Source organism: Zootoca vivipara, chromosome 3 (genome assembly GCF_965207765.1).
Source record: "Zootoca vivipara chromosome 3, rZooViv2.hap1.1, whole genome shotgun sequence".
Taxonomy (NCBI): domain Eukaryota; kingdom Metazoa; phylum Chordata; class Lepidosauria; order Squamata; family Lacertidae; genus Zootoca; species Zootoca vivipara.
This window is the reverse complement of record NC_142586.1, coordinates 117,696,005-117,713,093: the sequence shown is the minus strand read 5'-3', so window position 1 is coordinate 117,713,093 and position 17,089 is coordinate 117,696,005. Positions and strand designations below refer to the sequence as shown.

The following is a 17,089-nucleotide window of genomic DNA, read 5'->3' as shown; positions in this document are numbered from 1 at the left end:
CTAATGCCTTGGAATAGTACCAGGTTTTGAGATGGCCTTCAGGGCTTGGAGGACTGGGCCGAATGAGTTTTGACAAATGTGAGGTTCTACACTTAAGCAGGAAGAATCAGATGCACAAATATAGGAATGGGGGGGGGGCACCTGGCTTTCCAGCAGGGCATGTGAAAAGGGTTTAGGAGTCTTAGTGGGCCACAAGCTTAACATGAGTTGACAGCATGATGCAGCAGCAAAAAAAAAAAGTGAATACAGTGGAACCTCGGTTTACGAATTTTCGGTTTACGAACGCCGTGGACCCATCTGGAACTGATTGATTCCCTTTCCATTACTTTCAATAGGAAAGTTCACTTCAGTTTATGAACACTTCAGTTTTAAGTACTCCGTGGACCGTCTGGAACAGATTAATCCACTTTCCATTACTTTCAATGGGAAAGTTCGCTTCAGTTTATGAACGCTTCAGTTTATGAACAGACTTCCGGAACCAATTGTGTTCATAAACCGAGGTACCACTGTACTGCATCGACAAAAGATAAAATCAGGTTCTGGGATGACTTTCACAGGTTGGAGAACTGGGCCAAAACTTAACAAACTAGTCTTTTCTGTTATGGTTCCCAGGCAGCTAGTACAGTAGGCCTGAAACTTATACAGTGGTACCTCGGTTTATGAACACAATTGGTTCTGGAAGCCTGTTCATAAACTGAAGCGTTCATAAACTGAAGCGAACTTTCCCATTGAAAGTAATGGAAAGTGGATTAATCTGTTCCAGACGGTCCGCGGAGTACTTAAACTGAAGCGTTCATAAACTGAAGTGAACTTTCCCATTGAAAGTAATGGAAAGTGGATTAATCCGTTCCAGATGGGTCGGCGGAGTACTCAACCTGAAGCGTACTTAACCCGAAGCATGGGTGTAATTGGTTCCAGAAGTCTGTTCATAAACTGAAGCGTCCATAAACTGAAGCGAACTTTCCCATTGAAAGTAATGGAAAGTGAATTAATCCGTTCCAGATGGGTCCGAGGCGTTCGTAAACTGAAAATTCGTAAACCGAGGTGTTCATAAACCAAGGTTCCACTGTATTGGGGTTATGTTTTGGGGGTCTGTGCACAAAGGAAAAGATCCCCGGAATTGCACCCCTGCAACCATTCCCACCTGCTCAAAGCCAGTGTGCTGAGCAAGCCTCATCTCCCCCCCCCCGCCATTCTGCCTTGATGACTGCATGCCTTCCAACATTCTTCTAATAAAAATTGGGACATGGGCTCACATTTCCTTCCCAAAGTCTGGTATGCCTTTGCCCGGCTTTGGGAACCAGGAAGGAGGACTCCAACTCTCATCCCTGTTTCCCAAAGGCTGCTGCCACTATGGGAGCTGCTTCCAGGGGCTCCATCTTCTGGCCCCATGAAATCGGGGCACCCCAGGACAGAGGCAGAGCCCAGAGTGCCTTCAAAGAAAGCAGGGCAGTCCTGCTCAAAATGGGGGCAATTGGAAGGTATGTTACTGGCCTCTGGGAAGCTCTTGCTAAGGCCCTGAGATGCTTTTGCAAGATCTTGCAGGGCTGTCCGAAATCTCTCAATATCTCATGATGGCTCTGCAAGTTCTTGCAGGAGCATCCCAGGATCCTGAAATGATCTTCCCAGAGCTTAGTAAGTAAAGAGCTCTTTAAAAGCTCTTTCAACCACAGGAAAACCCAGTGCAGAAAGAGCATCTTAAGCCCTCCGTCTTGCTTTCCGAGTTCTGGAAGCTCTCATAAGATATGGTTCAGCCCCTTTTGATGGGTTTTCCGTGTTCTCTGGCCCTCTTTCTATTTATTTTTCAATGAAGCACACAAGGGTGCAATCACATAAATAAAAGGAGCACAGGTTTCGGGGTCTACTGTAAGTTGTGTGGATGGAGGAATCTCCAAGGATCCCACCTGCCAAGGACACAACTCCTTCTTCCATCTCGCTCTTTGAAAGTGGACTTTGCCTTCTCCATCTGCTGTGCTGTTTGCCCGTTTAAGAGTGGACTTTGTTTTCTTTTCTTTACATGTGTGGATTCGTCCTGTCCTGTCCGTCCTTCTGTCTGTCTGTCTGTCTGTCTGTCTGTCTGTCTGTCTGTCTGTCTGTCTCTCTTTCCACCTTGCCTCCATCTTCTCAGTTTCCTTACGACGACGAAGAGATCAGGCGGGCCTTGCTGGCGGTCAATGGTCCGTGTGTGCCACAGATCAAGGTGCTTTCCAGATTGCCACGGCTGAAAGAAAAGCCCTTTGTGATGCTCTCATTCCTCTTAGCTGGGGGTCTTGCCTTGTATTACAGGATATCCTGATTTGATTTTTGTTACAGTGGTACCTCTACTTACGAATAACTCTACTTACGAATGTTTCTACCTCCGAATGGAGCTCCGTCCGCCATCTTGGATGCGGTTTAGATAGGATTTTTTCTACTTACGAATTTTTAGATAGGGTTGCTTCGACTTACGAATTTTTTCTCCCAATGCATTCCTATGGGATTCAACTTACAATTTTTTTCGACTTACGAATGTGCGTTCGGAACGCATTAAATTCATAAGTAGAGGTACCACTGTATTCTTATTTTGCCCTTTGCGTTATCTTGCTCTCTTCCTCTTGTCTGCATGAGCCAAACTAGGTCAAGTTCTGCCTGTCTCACAACCCACCACCTGTCCCGCTCTCCCTCCCTTGACTTTTTCCATCTGTAACTCGCTCACAAATTGCGGAGCGGGGCCTTGGGCATGCGGGTAATCTCCGAAGGGGCTGTTCTGCACATCCTCTGGAAGAAAGTGTCAGCTCAGCCCACCAATAACCCTTTCTTCCCCAAAACGTTGGCACCTCTCAAAAACCACCAGTAGGCTCAAAGCCTCTCCGCCTGCCTCTTGGGGCTGCTAGAAACCTGCATGGCTGCAATAGTAATTCAGAGACGTACAGCTTCCAACTCAAAATTTCTGGAATTACTATCTATTATACTTTTGGGCACTTCACAAAGCACCATGTTGGTAGTGTATAAAAAACCAGGCTGTACTGTATCCAAAACCGTGACTTTGGGCTTACCTTATTCCAAGCAGGGATTCTAGACTCCCCCACTTAGAGATGCATGAATGGGATGAGAGACGCTCCCGAGGGTGGACGGAAGCATCCTGGTGGTCGGCAGATTGTGTTTGTGTGTGTGAGAGAGAGAGATTACTAAAGGAACAGATTCTACCTGCCGTCCTCCTCTCTTGCAGATTGGCCCAGCCGGGAAGTCAGAGCTGCCTCCCATTGACGGCCCCACAGACATGGATCGGGGCCCCATCCTGCCTGTGCCTTTGGGAATCCGCCCTGTGTTGAGCAAATACAGAGTGGAGGTAAGCTTAAACCTCGGTGCTGTGCTTCCTGCATGGCAGGCGGCTGGACTTGGTGCTGGTGCCATAGCTGCCAAGTACCCCGTTTTCCCCGGGAAACCCCCGTTTTTACTTACCTTTTCCCGGTGGTCCCCTGTATCACTTCATCTCCCGTTTTTCTCCGTTATTTTCTCCTGCCGGCGGCCATTTTTTTCTTTCCGATTTGCCCTTCTATGGGCACCAAAAATGGCTGCTGCCGGCTTCGAAAGTCGCATCTACACATGTCTGGAAGTGCATAGACGCGACTTCCGGTGTCGGCGGCGGCCATTTTTGGTGCCCATAGATGGGTGGAGCGACACCGGAAGTTGCGTCGACTCACTTCCTGGCATGCGTACAAGCGACTTTCAAAGCCGGCGGCGGCCATTTTTGGTGCCCACAGAAGGGCAAAGCGACACTGGAAGCTACGCCGATGCAACTTCCGGTGTTACACGGTTGCCGGTCCTGGATTCTGCAGTCCTGGACTTGGAAGGTAAGACCAGTGGTCAGGAATGATGGGAATTGTAGTCCCAAAACATCTGGAGGGCTAAGTTTGGCCATGTTTGGACTAGATGGTCCACAGGGTCCTGTCAGGCATGGGGGAGTCACTCCTTCCCTGGTAGCATCAAGGATGAAGGAAGAAACAAGAAAGTTCGTATTTATGGTTTTATTCAGTCACCATGGTGCAAGACAAGGATTATAGTCCTTAACCCCATAGTGACGCTGCTCACTCTGAGCTCCGCCCCCCAGCAACAGCCCTTGGCTCTACGGGGGCTCCAGTAGTCAAATGCCGTTGGACCCGTTGCTCTTGAACTCTAATTGAGCGATGAATTCTCGGGGATGGTAGCTCTAATGTGCTTTCCAAGGAAGTCTCTGCTCCCCTCCCTTCTCCTCCAGCTCTGAGTTCTGCTGTAATTCAATCCTGTCTCCCTCTTCTCTTGAAACTGATGGAGAAGGGGGGGGCGATCCCCACCACTCCCTCTCCTCCTCCGAGGGAAGCTGAGGAGAAGGAGGGGGCGATCCCCAGCCCTTCTCTTCAGTCCAGTCCCTGACAGGTCCCTTCTTCCGACTCCACCATTCTACGATTCTACAATTCTAGATCTTGTTCTGGGGGCTGAGAGACCTGAAGCGCGTGAACTTGGCCCAGGTGGATCGGCCTCGAGTGGACATCGAATGTGCCGGGAGGGGAGTCCAGTCGTCCCTCATCCAGAACTACAAGAAAAACCCCAATTTCAGCACCTTGGTGAAATGGTTTGAAGTGGTGAGTATCTTCCCTCAGCTGCGATGGGTGCATAAGGACATGAGAAGAGGCTGCTGGATCAGGCCAATGGCCCCTCTAGTCCAGCATCCTGTTCTCACAGTGGCCATCCAGAGGCCTGTGGGGAACCAGCAAGCAGGAGCCAAACACAAGAGCAATTCTACCCTCCTGAGCTTTCCAGCAACTGGGATTGAGAAGCATTGCTGTCTCTGACTGTCAGCCTGGCTTCTGAATCTCTCCAAAGGTCCATCCAGCCCACAATGGACCATCAGGAGCCAATCCTTGGAAGCCCACAAGGAGCACATGGAGGCATTAGCCCTTTCTCACACTTGCTCTCCTGCAATTGGTCTTGCAACAGGGCCCAAGGAGGGGAGGGCAACCTAGATGGTCAAGGGTCTGGAAACCAAGTCTTATCTATATATGTTGTTGTTTAGTCGTTTAGTCGTGTCCGACTCTTCGTGACCCCATGGACCATAGCACGCCAGGCACTCCTGTCTTGCACTGCCTCCCGCAGTTTGGTCAAACTCATGTTCGTAGCTTCGAGAACACTGTCCAACCATCTTGTCCTCTGACGTCCCCTTCTCCTTGTGCCCTCCATCTTTCCCAACATCAGGGTCTTTTCCAGGGATTCTTCTCTTCTCATGAGGTGGCCAAAGTCTTGGAGCCTCAGCTTCACGACCTGTCCTTCCAGGGAGCACTCAGGGCTGATTTCCTTAAGAATGGATAGGTTTGATCTTCTTGCAGTCCATTTTATATATATATATATATATATAAATGTAAAAATCGTGAAACTGCGTTTGCCACTTTTCTCCGTAACCGCTTGACCGATCGTCCTGAAATTTTGACACAACGATCCAGGCCACTCCTCGAGCGTTGTTGGGGGCAAAAATCCCTCAAATCACACACCTGGGCAGGTGTAGACCTGGTTTTCCACCAAGTCAAACAGCACCCTCAAGTGGCGTAGTACCCTCCTCCACCCCCTCCCTTCCTGTGAAATCTAAGCCCCACCCACAAACCAAATGACATCATCAACCAAGCAACTGAAACCACCAAGGCGGCCATTATCAGACAGACTAGGCCGCTTTCCAGACTAGGCCAAGTGGAGGTGGGGGGGGGCGAATAGAGGGCAGGGATAAGTAATGGGTCAGAACAGGGTGGGGGGAGACACAGGGATGAAACCTGCCCTCTCCACAATATCTCACCTCAGCTTTGCAGATTAGGCCGCTTTCCAGACTAGGCCAAGTGGAGGTGGGGGGGGGGGAATAGAGGGCAGGGATACATAATGGGTCAGAACAGGGGGGGGCACAGGGATGAAACCTGCCCTCTCCACAGTATCTCGCCTCGACTCAGTGGGACTCTGAGGCTCAGGGGTACCCTCCATTTCACAGACTAACGCACAGCAACGCATGCAGGGCCAGCTAGTGAGTGTTATAAAAACAAAAACTGCTCCCTTTCCCTTATGGGGTATTCCGGAGCCCAAATACCGGTAGCATCCTTAAGTGGGTTCCCTATTGGTAGGAGAAAACAACAGAAGCTGATCAGAGAATATTGAGAAGCAAAGCAGCTAGTAAGCCTGATCTTTATTAACTGTTGCAACAGGGTCCCCCGCTCACCCCCACAAGAGGGAGGAGGAACCCAGAACAATGGTACGCAAGCCCTTATATAGACTTTTGATATTGCCCACCTGTAGCCCAAGACCACGCCCCCCCAAAAAGCATACATGCATCACAGAAAGAAGTGGTCTACAGCAGAGGAGGCGGTCTACAGCAGAAATCCTGCCTGCCAGGATACCTGATAATGGTCGCTGGCTGCATTACCTGGGCAGCCTGGCCATTCTTTTGTGATGGTCAATACTCTAGTTCCTGAAACCAGGTCACAGGCTCACCCTATTCATACACAAATACTCCCTCAAGACAGGATTTGCAAGCAAAAAGACAATGGGGAGGCTTTCCCCATTTGCCTCCCTTCCTGCAGAGGAATATTTGAGGTCATTGGGAGAGTTGAAATGGTTCCAGGATTGCTCTCCTGACACGTGGTTTATATAATGTATGTGTTTGCCTTGTGCATTTATGAACATTTAATTTATATTTGAGACCTTAGAATTCTTATAACATGAGGAATGGTTGAAGGAGTTGGGGATGTTTAGCCTGGGAAAGAGGAGACTGCCTTGAAGGCTTTTATGCAGAGGTTGGATGGCCACCTGCCAGGGATTTTTTTTAGCTGAGATTCCTGCATTGAAGGAGGAAACACTCCATTTCAACTTAAAACATTTCCCCAGAGCAGTAGTAAGCTCAGCCAATCAGATCTTATCTTTCCCCATTGGATGTGGGGCCAATGGGGGCAGTGGAACAACGAGGGGGTGGCTGAGATGACCCTGAAGACACCAGGGATCTGTCCATTCCTCCCCCCCCCCCCGGCTAAATTCTACTTTTCCTTCTGGTCCCTTGCAGGATCTCCCTGAGAACGAGCTTCTTCATCCCCCCCTGAACATCCGCGTTGTGGATTGCCGTGCTTTTGGGCGTTACACCCTCGTGGGCAGCCACGCTGTGAACTCCCTGCGGAAATTCATCTACAGGCCTCCGGATAAGAAAGCCCAGCACTGGAGTACAGCAGGTAGACCCAGCGGGAGGGAGGGGGATGTTATGGGGCACCTCTGGTTATGGGGCACCTCTGGTGTGAACTAACTGTGTAAGTTGGAACAGGGTACGACCAGTACATGATAAATGCTCAGTCTTTAGGGTCTTGGTTTGCTAGACAGGGGTGTGTGTGGCTATTTAATAAGCCCGCTCTGCAGTTAAGAAACTGAGCTCCAATCAATCAATCAATCAATCAAGCTTTATTACGGTCATATACCAGCTATTAAAACTAAAAATGCTTTACAAAGCTATGAGAGTTGTCACTCGGGGTGGATATAAGAGTCTATGAGTTTGAAGGGGCTCCATGAGCAGCAGAAGTTCAAAGCTCTAAGAACCTGGGAAATCGCTTGGGTAACCTTAAGCAAATAACTGTTTCTGACTTTGCTTCACCCCGTAACCCCGCATCTGAAATAAAGAGAGCACGAGACTGTGGGAATGTTTAGGGTGGCAGGAGAGGATATACTGTTTATTAATATCCTTCCTAACGTGCGCTAGCAAGTTCCTTTACTTAGCAGAGTTTACATTCCCCTTTACACAGCAGAAAACGAGTTGCAAACTCGTGTGAGTTTCTTAAGACAATACGCAATTCCATCTGGCTTGTCCAGATTGAAAAATGTTCTAATATTTTCCTGGTAAGACCCCTTGAATCCCTTCTAAAAGAATAAAGAGACCATAGTCTTATTCATAAGCAATAAAAAGAAAGTTTACTCACGATCAGGCAGAGCACAGTGTGATCCCTGAAGGCAGGATTAAGGCTTAGACCGAGTTAAAAATGTATAAAAACAGGTTTACTAAATAAGGTTTACTCCATAAAACAATTTTACCTAGTGACTGCTGGCTAGCAGTCCAGCAGATCACAGGACGAAAGGAAGATGGAAAAGAAGGGAGAGTGGCAGTATGCCTTGTCCTTTTACCAGGTCTGGAAAGGTCACGCCCACATGCAAGGAAGGATGCTCCAGGTCAGGAGGAACAGGAAGTTTTGACTGGCTGGACCAAACATTCCCTTGCATGTCCACTCTAGGAAAACAAGGAATGTTGTGTTTGACTGCTCCCAGTGGATTCCATCCCACAATAAAGAGATCACGAGACCGGCTAAACTTACATGGCTGGTATAGAAGTCAATGGATCTGAGATCATGTATGTGGCACCCTTATATGGAAATGATCCGCAGGGGGGTTAAATGGCAAGGAAGCAGATTCCGACCCAACATTAAAAAGGACTTTCTGACGGCAAGAGCTGTTCGACGGTGGAACGGTCTCCCTCGGAAGGTGGTGGACTCCTTCTTTGGAGGTTTTTAAGCAGAGGTTGGATGGCCATCTGCCATGGATTCTTTGGCTGAGATTTCTATATCGAGGGGGGGTTGGGCTAGATGACCCTCGGGGTCCCTTCCAACTCTAGTCTATGGTTCTATTTTTAATTCTATGGTTCTATGAAATACAAAGGGTTGTGATTATAGCTGAGCCTGGGAACATCCGTAACACAAAAGTTCTTGTGCATTCAACATTGTTGTGTGCTTATTCTCATCCCTGCAAGTTTTCTCTCTGAAGCTTGGAGGCTTTCTCTCTCCAGTATTTTCGTCTCCACTTTTCCAGTCATTTTTTTCTTCCTTTTATAATACCTTCTGGGAGGCATGTAAGAGGAAGGCAACTATCTCTGTCCTGTCTTGGTCACAACTAGGGCTCTTTCCCACAATAGGTCGTTTTCTGCCAAATGCTATGTTATTCGTCTCACTGTCCGCTTGTTAATATAATTCACATAACTATCTGCATAAATTGGGGATTTCACATAATTCATGCCATGATTATTTCCAAAACGTTCGTTTCATTGCAAAGGGAACGGAATTTGAATGGGGGAAGGGAGGATGTCATTTATTTATTTATTTATTCGTTTCATATAAAATTTATATAGCACTTGATTTTTAAAAAAAACACTCAAAGTGATTTACAAAGCAACCGAAACAATAAAATTATTAGTAAAAAGAATTAAAAGATTGTTTTTTTAAAAAAGCAGTAAACTAAAAACACACCAGCTTTCTAGAAATCTGAGTAGGCTTGTCTAAACAAAAATGTTTTCCTACCAATGTTACTCATGGGGGAAAATTGTAATTTATTTTAAAAACCATTGTAAACATTTAAAATCGTTAGTAGGATTGGAATGACATTTGTAGTTTAATGGTGTATTTTGGACGCAATGGAGACGTATAAGATTTGGGTTATCATAAAAGATCCAGGAGGAAATGATTAACCAAAAGACCCACAAAGGGGAGGAGAGAAGTCCAGGAGATTCTTCAGAATCTTGTTTCCATGCTGAATGCTGGATATGTGCTGTGAAATTTTAATCTGAAAAACCAAATTAATATTTTTTTTAAAAAAAATATTTTTTATCAGGTTCCGAAAAGAGTGCAAGGAAGGTACCTGCTTGATGTCAATAGGCAGGGAGTTCCAAGGATTAATTTGTTGCAAATATGGAATGGTTATTATGTGGCACCTGTAAGATAGAAGGTGTCAGGAGGGCATATTTGGGGCAAGGCCACCTCACAGGTAAACACGTATCGGTCACAGACTGAAACAACCACCAACTATCCACGACATTGATTTCCATTCCGGACACGGGGCAAATAAGCGAACACTTTCTGTTTAAGTTTCCATTGGAGTTCTCCAGCATCTCTGCCTTCTGGCCACCTCTGTCCTAAAACAATTCCCTTCTTCTTCTTCTTCTTCTTCTTCTTCTTCTTCTTCTTCTTCTTCTTCTTCTTCTTCTTCTTCTTCTTCTTCTTCTTCTCTCCCTTTCCCTCTTTTTCTGCGCTTGGTTCTCTTTCTCTGTTTTCTGCCCAGCTAAGCTCATGAGTGCCTATGCAGCCCTGGCCAACGGAGGACCCATCTCTCACCCCACAGGGGAAATCGTGGTTAACATGGAGCCCGAGGCTCCCATCAAGAAGATGGAGACCATGGTCAAGCTGGAAGCGGTAAGTGGCAGGACTGTGGGAATGTTCAGGGTGGCAGGAGAGGATATATTGTTTATTAATATCCTTCCTAACTTGCGCTAGCAAGTTCCTTTACTAAACAGAGTTTACATTCCCCTTTTTACATGCACAGCAGATAGCTGGTTGCAGGCTCGCGTGAGCCTCTCACTATTATACAATTCAGTCTGTCTCAGATTGAATTGTATGTTCCTGGTAAGTTCCCTTGAATCCCTCTTAAAAGAATAAAGATGCCACAATCTTATCCAAAGTCAATAGAAGAAGTATAGTTAAAGCTATGGTTTCCCCAGTAGTGATGTATGGAAGTGAGAGCTGGACCATAAAGAAGGCTGATCACCGAAGAATGGATGCTTTTGAATTATGGTGCTGGAGGAGACTCTTGAGAGTCCCATGGACTGCAAGAAGATCAAACCTATCCATTCTGAAGGAAATCAGCCCTGAGCGCTCACTGGAAGGACAGATCCTGAAGCTGAGGCTCCAATACTTTGGCCACCTCATGAGAAGAGAAGACTCCCTGGAAAAGACCCTGATGTTGGGAAAGATTGAGGGCACAAGGAGAAGGGGACGACAGAGGACGAGATGGTTGGACAGTGTTCTCGAAGCTACCAACATGAGTCTGACCAAACTGCGGGAGGCAGTGGAAGACAGGAGTGCCTGGCGTGCTCTGGTCCATGGGGTCACGAAGAGTCGGACATGACTAAACAACAACAACAACAACAACAACAACAACAGAAGTTTACTTAAATCAGTTCACAGTTGGATTACTGAAGGCAGACTTAGTTACAAATATGTACATGTGGATCTACCCCATATGGGAGAATAATTCCAGTGCTTCTGCTAGCTGAGAGCTAGCAGAGCAGTCCTAGCTAGAAGCTGGTCCAATGAAGAAGGGAGTCAAAAAGAGGGAAGGGTGCTGCGTGACTCATCCTTTTGTTACCTGGACAGGTTGGTTCATGCCCACCTTCTATCACATGCAAAAGGAAGGATGTTCCAGCCTAGGAGGAACAGGAAATTTTGACTGGCTGGACCAAACATTCCCTTGCATGTCCACTCTAGGAAAACAAGGAATGTTGTATTTGACTTTTCCCAGTGGATTACATCCCACATGGGCCTTCTCTGCCCTTCAACACTGCAGGGGCACCCGAACCTCCAACCTTGTGCGGGGGCAGAATACCTGGGTCTGGGGTCTCCAAGGCCTGAGCTTGTTTCTGTCCCAAGGATGCAGCTCCCTTGGAGTGGAGAAAGGAACTCTGAATGGAGGCAGGTGGAAGACGGAAGGAAGCATGGGATGTGTGTATGCTGCTTTCCTGTGTTTTTCCTGCAAAGCTAGTTTCTTATAAGCCAGGTTGTGATAACCTTTGCTGGTAGTCTGCCCACTTTGAGTCCCCTCCCCCCTCCCCTCTCCCCCAGCTCTCGCTTGTGGCTCCTAGAAGCTGTCTGCAGGCAACAGCGACCACAATCAGAAAATTCAGCTAGTGAAAAAAGTTCGGAAACTTCAGCTGGTGCAGAATTCAGCGGCCAGGTTGCTCACTGGAGCAAGACAGTTTGAGCATATTACACCAGTCCTGCTCTGACTGCACTGGCTACCAATTAGTTTCCAGGCCCAATTCAAAGTGCTGGTTTTGATCTATAAAGCCTTAAATGGATCAGGACCGCAATACCTCAAGGACCGCCTCTTCCCATATGAACCGACCCGGACCCTGAGGTCATCTTCTGAGGCTCTCCTTTGTGTGCCTCCTCCTTGAGGGGTCTGGAAGGTGGAAACATGAGAGCGGGGCCTTCTCTGCAGTGGCTCCCCATCTGTGGAATGCTCTCCCCAGGGAGGTTCGCCTGGCACATTCATTATACACCTTTAGGTGCCAGGCAAAAACGTTCCTTTTAACCAGGCCTTTGGTTGACCTTTTAAAATGTGGCCCATTTGGTGTGTGTGTGTGTGTTATTGGGTTATTGTTCTTATTTTGATTTTATATATTGTGATCTTTTATGTGAGCCACCCTGAGACCTCCGGGTATAGGGCAGTATATACGGTAAATTTAATAAATAATAATCCCGGGAAATGGCTTTGACCGGCCATCTAAACAATGTTTTGTGCATCTGCATCTAACCATGCCCTTTTCTAAAATGTATTTACTGTATTGGTGTGTGCTTTTATCTTTGTAAATTTAACAAAGCACAAAATAAAAATAAAATCGGGATTAAGGGGTTTCCTCGGGACGAGAGAGGGCGTGTTTGCTGTGTCCTTTCTGGGAAGTGGTGGTGGCGGCCCTGATGCTCCTTCTGTTCGGAAAAGCTCTGGGTGGGAGAGAATGGAAGGCTGAGGAGCGTCAGTTGTGGGGAAGAGCAAGGAATGTCCTTATTTTTTTTATCTGGGGGGGTTGTTGGAGTGTATGGAAACTGCAGGTCTGCCTTCCTCTTTGTAACTGCGACTTCTTTTTCTCCCTTCCCATCTCTTTCCCCCGGAGGCAGAACTGTGATGCGGTTGTGAAAGTGGATGTGGTAAGTGACTGATGTGCCATGCCTGGTTCTGTGGTGACTGTCAGGAACGTGTCGTCCGTCCCCCGTCCCCCCCCAGTCCAGCTGAAGAGTCAGACTCAGAAATTGAGCTGAGCAGGCAAGAGGCTGATTCTGTAGATGGGAGCTGTCTCTTTGAGTTTAGAGAGGACAGTCCGACTCACCCCCCTCCTTCCCAGGGAAAAAGCTGTTAGCTCCCAAGGAGAGGAAGAGTTGGAAGTCAGCCCAAGCTTTGCCAGGCAACCAGCTGCCCAGTAAGGATGGATCCCAGCAAATCCTACAGGTGCAGAAAGAGGCCAGAGATGCAATGAGTCCAAAAAGGCTTCCAAGGTGTGAAAGGAGACGAAAAGCAGAGACTCACAAAGGTCACAGCCTGAGCGATACCTCTGAACGCATCTCTGTCGCCCTCCTCTTCCCCATTCTTTTGCAGTCGGAAGAAGAGAAGGAGAAGAAGAAGAAAAAGAAGAAGAAAGGGGGTGCAGAGGAGGAGGAGGACGATGAGCCTGACGAGAGCATGCTGGACTGGTGGTCCAAGTATTTTGCTTCCATCGAGACGATGAAGGAGGTGAGTGGTTGGCAGGTGGTGATCAAGAGCGGCGGGTGCAAAATATGGGACAGGAAGCTGCCTGAGAGCCATTCTCCCATTCTGAGAATCAAAGCTAATTCTAATTCCGGACAAGTTATACTTGGCTCTTTCCATATTGTTAGGCTGGCTTGGTCACGCGCCACCAAATTCCTCTGGGGCTTCTGGGGCATGAATGCTGCAGGAACAACCACATCCCAGCATGCATTGCAGGGGGTTGGACTAGATGGCCCTTGGGATCCCTTCCAACTCTACAATTCTATGATTCTATAATTCAATGCCCTTCTAGGCTGTGTATTCCAAGGTTCAGCAAACTTTATCAGCAGGGGGCAGGTCCACTGTCCCTCAGACCTTGTGGAGGGCTGGACTATATTTGGAAGGGGAAAAAATGAACGAATTCATATGCCCCACAAATAACCCAGAGATGCATTTTAAATAAAAGGATACATTCTACTCATGTAAAAAAACACATGGCTTTAACTACTCATGTAAAAATATGGCCCCGGATCGTCTGGGGGCCATATTTAGAAGGCAATTGGGCTGGATCCGGCCCCTGGACCTTAGTTTGCCCACCCATGGTGTATTCTATGATATGGAAGGTCTGCCTTAGTTATGATTGCTGCATTGCAGGGGGTTGGACTAGATGACCGCTGGGGTCCCTTCCAGCACTACACTTCTGTGATCCTGTGATTCTACCTATGTCACCATATTAGAGACTGCCCGCGTTCGAAGGGTTCACCCTTAGATGGCAATTTTAAGGGCTCCGCCAGGAAGCGGGGATAAATTTCAAAAGGAATTGTGGCTACGTGCGTAAAGATCGACTTGAATATCGTCAACCTTTTTTTCAATAGAAAATAAAGTCAATATCCACTTTCGCATTCAATATTCCATGCAATCAAAAAGCTTTGTGGAAATGGGATATCACTTCCGAGAAGCCAAACCGCTTCCCACCCAAGATAGAAAGCCCACTCTCTCAGTGTCTGTGTCATTCGTGCCGTGGGGAGAATTGCATTGAAATACACAAGTCTAGGAGGCATAGAATCAATCATAGAATCATAGAGTTGGAAGAGACCACAAGGGCCATCCAGTCCAACCCCCTGCCAAGCAGGAAACACCATCAAAGCATTCTTGACATATGCCTGTCAAGCCTCTGCTTAAAGACCTCCAAAGGCATCTTCTAGGAACCTGCCTGCCTGCCTCTGATCAAAGGGTTCTCCAAAACAAATAGCTTCCCATTTGCCTCTGTTATAAGCGCTGGGCCATCAGTCCTTCCTCGCCACCAGAATCCAGTCAGCTGAAACTCCTGGACCTGGCTCGCCAAACTCTTATAAGAAAAAACTGCTCCTTTCCCCTTATGGCAAGGGTGTCCAAACTTTTTTCAAAGAGGGCCAGATTTGACCATGCGTGAGGGCTGGCCAAGGTTGTTGACCTTTTTAAAGGATTGAAGTTGTTGAGCTTTATTTAGGATGTCGCCCCAAAGTTGTTCACCTTTATTTAGAACCCTGGGATGGAACTACCTATGGCTCCCAGGCCTGACTTTTGACATGCCTGCCTTATGGGGTACCCAAGAGCCTGTATAGAGTCCTTATGTAGGTTCTCTATCGGTAGGAAATAAATAACAGAGGCCAGCCAGAGAATATTGAGAAGCAAAGCAGCTAGATAAGCCTGATCTTTACTAAACTGTTGCAACAGGGTCCTCACTCACCACACGCAGGAGGGAGGAGGGACCCTAAACAATGGTGCGCAAGCCCTTATATAGACTTTTGAAATTGCCCACCCTGTAGCCCAAGACCACCTCCCAAAACATCATATATACATCACAGGAGACGGTCTACAGCAGAAATCCTGCCTGCCAGGATACCTGACAATGGTCACTGATTGCATTACCTGGGCAGCCTGGCCATTCTTTTGTGATGATGAATACTGTACTTTAATTCCTGAATCCAGGTCACAGGCTCACCCTATGCATACACCAGGGGTCCCCAGACTTACCGGCGTTTGGGCCGGTTCCCACCGCGCCGATCGCGCGGCGGGCCGGAGGACCGTCGAGCGCGCACCTGTGCGGGCCGGCGGGCGGGGGAGTGCGCGCCCGTGCGCATGCGCACGGGCGCTTACTGGCGCGACGGCGCGCTTCCAGGGTGGAAAAAGCGCCGAAAATCCGTTGTGCGCATGCGTATGGGCCTCCCCCGACCCGGAGGTGTACCAGAAATGACCTCTTCCGGGTCGGGAGAGGCCCATACGCATGCGCACAAAGGATTTTCGGCACTTTTTTCCCGACCCGGAAGAGCGCTGCCGCGCTGCGCGCCGTAAGTGCAGGCGTCGGCGTCGGCGCGGGTCGGATTGGCAGGCCAATTGGGCCGCATCCGGCCCCCGGGCCGTAGTTTGGGGACCCTGGCATACACAGATACACCCTTAAGGCAGGATTTGTGAGCACAGAGACAATCGGGTGGCAACAACAACAACAACAACAACAACAACAACAACAAAATTTATACCCCGCCCATCTGGCTGGGTTTCCCTAGCCACTCCAACAGAATATTAAAATACAACAGAATATTAAAATACAATAATCTATTAAACATTAAAAGCTTTCCTAAACAGGGCTGCCTTCAGATGTCTTCTAAAAGTCTGGTAGTTGTTTTTCTCTATGACATCTGGTGAGAGGGCGTCACTACCAAGAAGGCCCTCTGCCTGGTCCCCTGCAACTTGGCTTCTCGCAATGAGGGAACTGCCAGAAGGCCCTCGGTGCTTGACCTCAGTGTCCGGGCAGAACGATGGGGGTGGAGACGCTCCTTCAGGTATACTGGACCGAGGCCATTTAGGGCTTTAAAGGTCAGCACCAACACTTTGAATTGTGCTCGGAAACGTCCAAACTGCAGAGGAATCTTTGAGGTCATGGAAAGAGTCAAAATGGCTTTAGGATTGCTCTCCTGTACTGTACTATTTCAGACACGTGGTGTATATACTTATTATGCATGTGTTAGAATTTGTATAACACCTACATTGTTGTGTGACCTTCCTTTCCTTCCCTTTTTCTAGCTGCTTCGACAGCAGGAGGCGGCCGCGGCGGAAGCGGAAGAGAAGGATGAGATGGATATGTCTGAGGGTAAATCTTTGGAAATCTGGAATTCAAAGAAATGAAAGGTGGATTAAATAGGAGATGTTCCCCCTGTAACATTTGGGGAACCCAAACTCCAAGTAAAGCCCCACTCGCTGACAGAGCCTGCATCTTCCACAGATAGAGAGCAGGCAGAAATTAATAGGTCAAGCCTTCCTTCTCATTGTAGCTCCAGGAACGGGCAGCCCTTCACCTCTGGCCCATTTGATCAGCCATGCAGCTGTTAAAACCAGAGCTCTCTGGTTTTATGAGGAACGGCTTAGGGAGCTGGGTATGTTTAGCCTGGAGAAGAGAAGGTTAAGGGGTGATATGATAGCCATGTTCAAATATATAAAAGGATGTCATATAGAGGAGGGTGAAAGGTTGTTTTCTGCTGCTCCAGAGAAGCGGACACGGAGCAATGGATTCAAACTACAAGAAAGAAGCTTCCACCTAAACATTAGGAAGAACTTCCTGACAGTAAGAGCTGTTCGGCAGTGGAATTTGCTGCCAAGGAGTGTGGTGGAGTCTCCTTCTTTGGAGGTCTTTAAGCGGAGAATTGACAGCCATCTGTCAGAAATGCTTTGATGGTGTTTCCTGCTTGGCAGGGGGTTGGACTAGATGGCCCTTGTGGTCTCTTCCAACTCTATGATTCTATGATTCTCTCCGCATCTCCTCCTGAGA

The 17,089-nt window shown here is 47.9% G+C and overlaps 1 protein-coding gene across 2 annotated transcripts in view; it reads left to right on the top strand.

Annotated features, from left to right (window-relative positions):
• The window catches only part of OTOF (otoferlin), a 57,565-nt gene that overhangs the window by 13,046 nt on the left and 27,430 nt on the right, over nucleotides 1-17,089 (top strand). The window contains exons 9-15 of one of the 2 annotated variants that reach the window (XM_088666986.1): nucleotides 3,209-3,328; nucleotides 4,440-4,601; nucleotides 7,049-7,211; nucleotides 10,129-10,199; nucleotides 12,681-12,710; nucleotides 13,156-13,290; nucleotides 16,348-16,414. In XM_088666986.1, coding sequence (XP_088523112.1) covers nucleotides 3,209-3,328; nucleotides 4,440-4,601; nucleotides 7,049-7,211; nucleotides 10,129-10,199; nucleotides 12,681-12,710; nucleotides 13,156-13,290; nucleotides 16,348-16,414 — 748 coding nt within the window. Of the gene's footprint in view, nucleotides 1-3,208; nucleotides 3,329-4,439; nucleotides 4,602-7,048; nucleotides 7,212-10,068; nucleotides 10,200-12,680; nucleotides 12,711-13,155; nucleotides 13,291-16,347; nucleotides 16,415-17,089 lie in introns of both variants that reach the window. The other variant, XM_035110530.3, reaches the window with a different exon arrangement.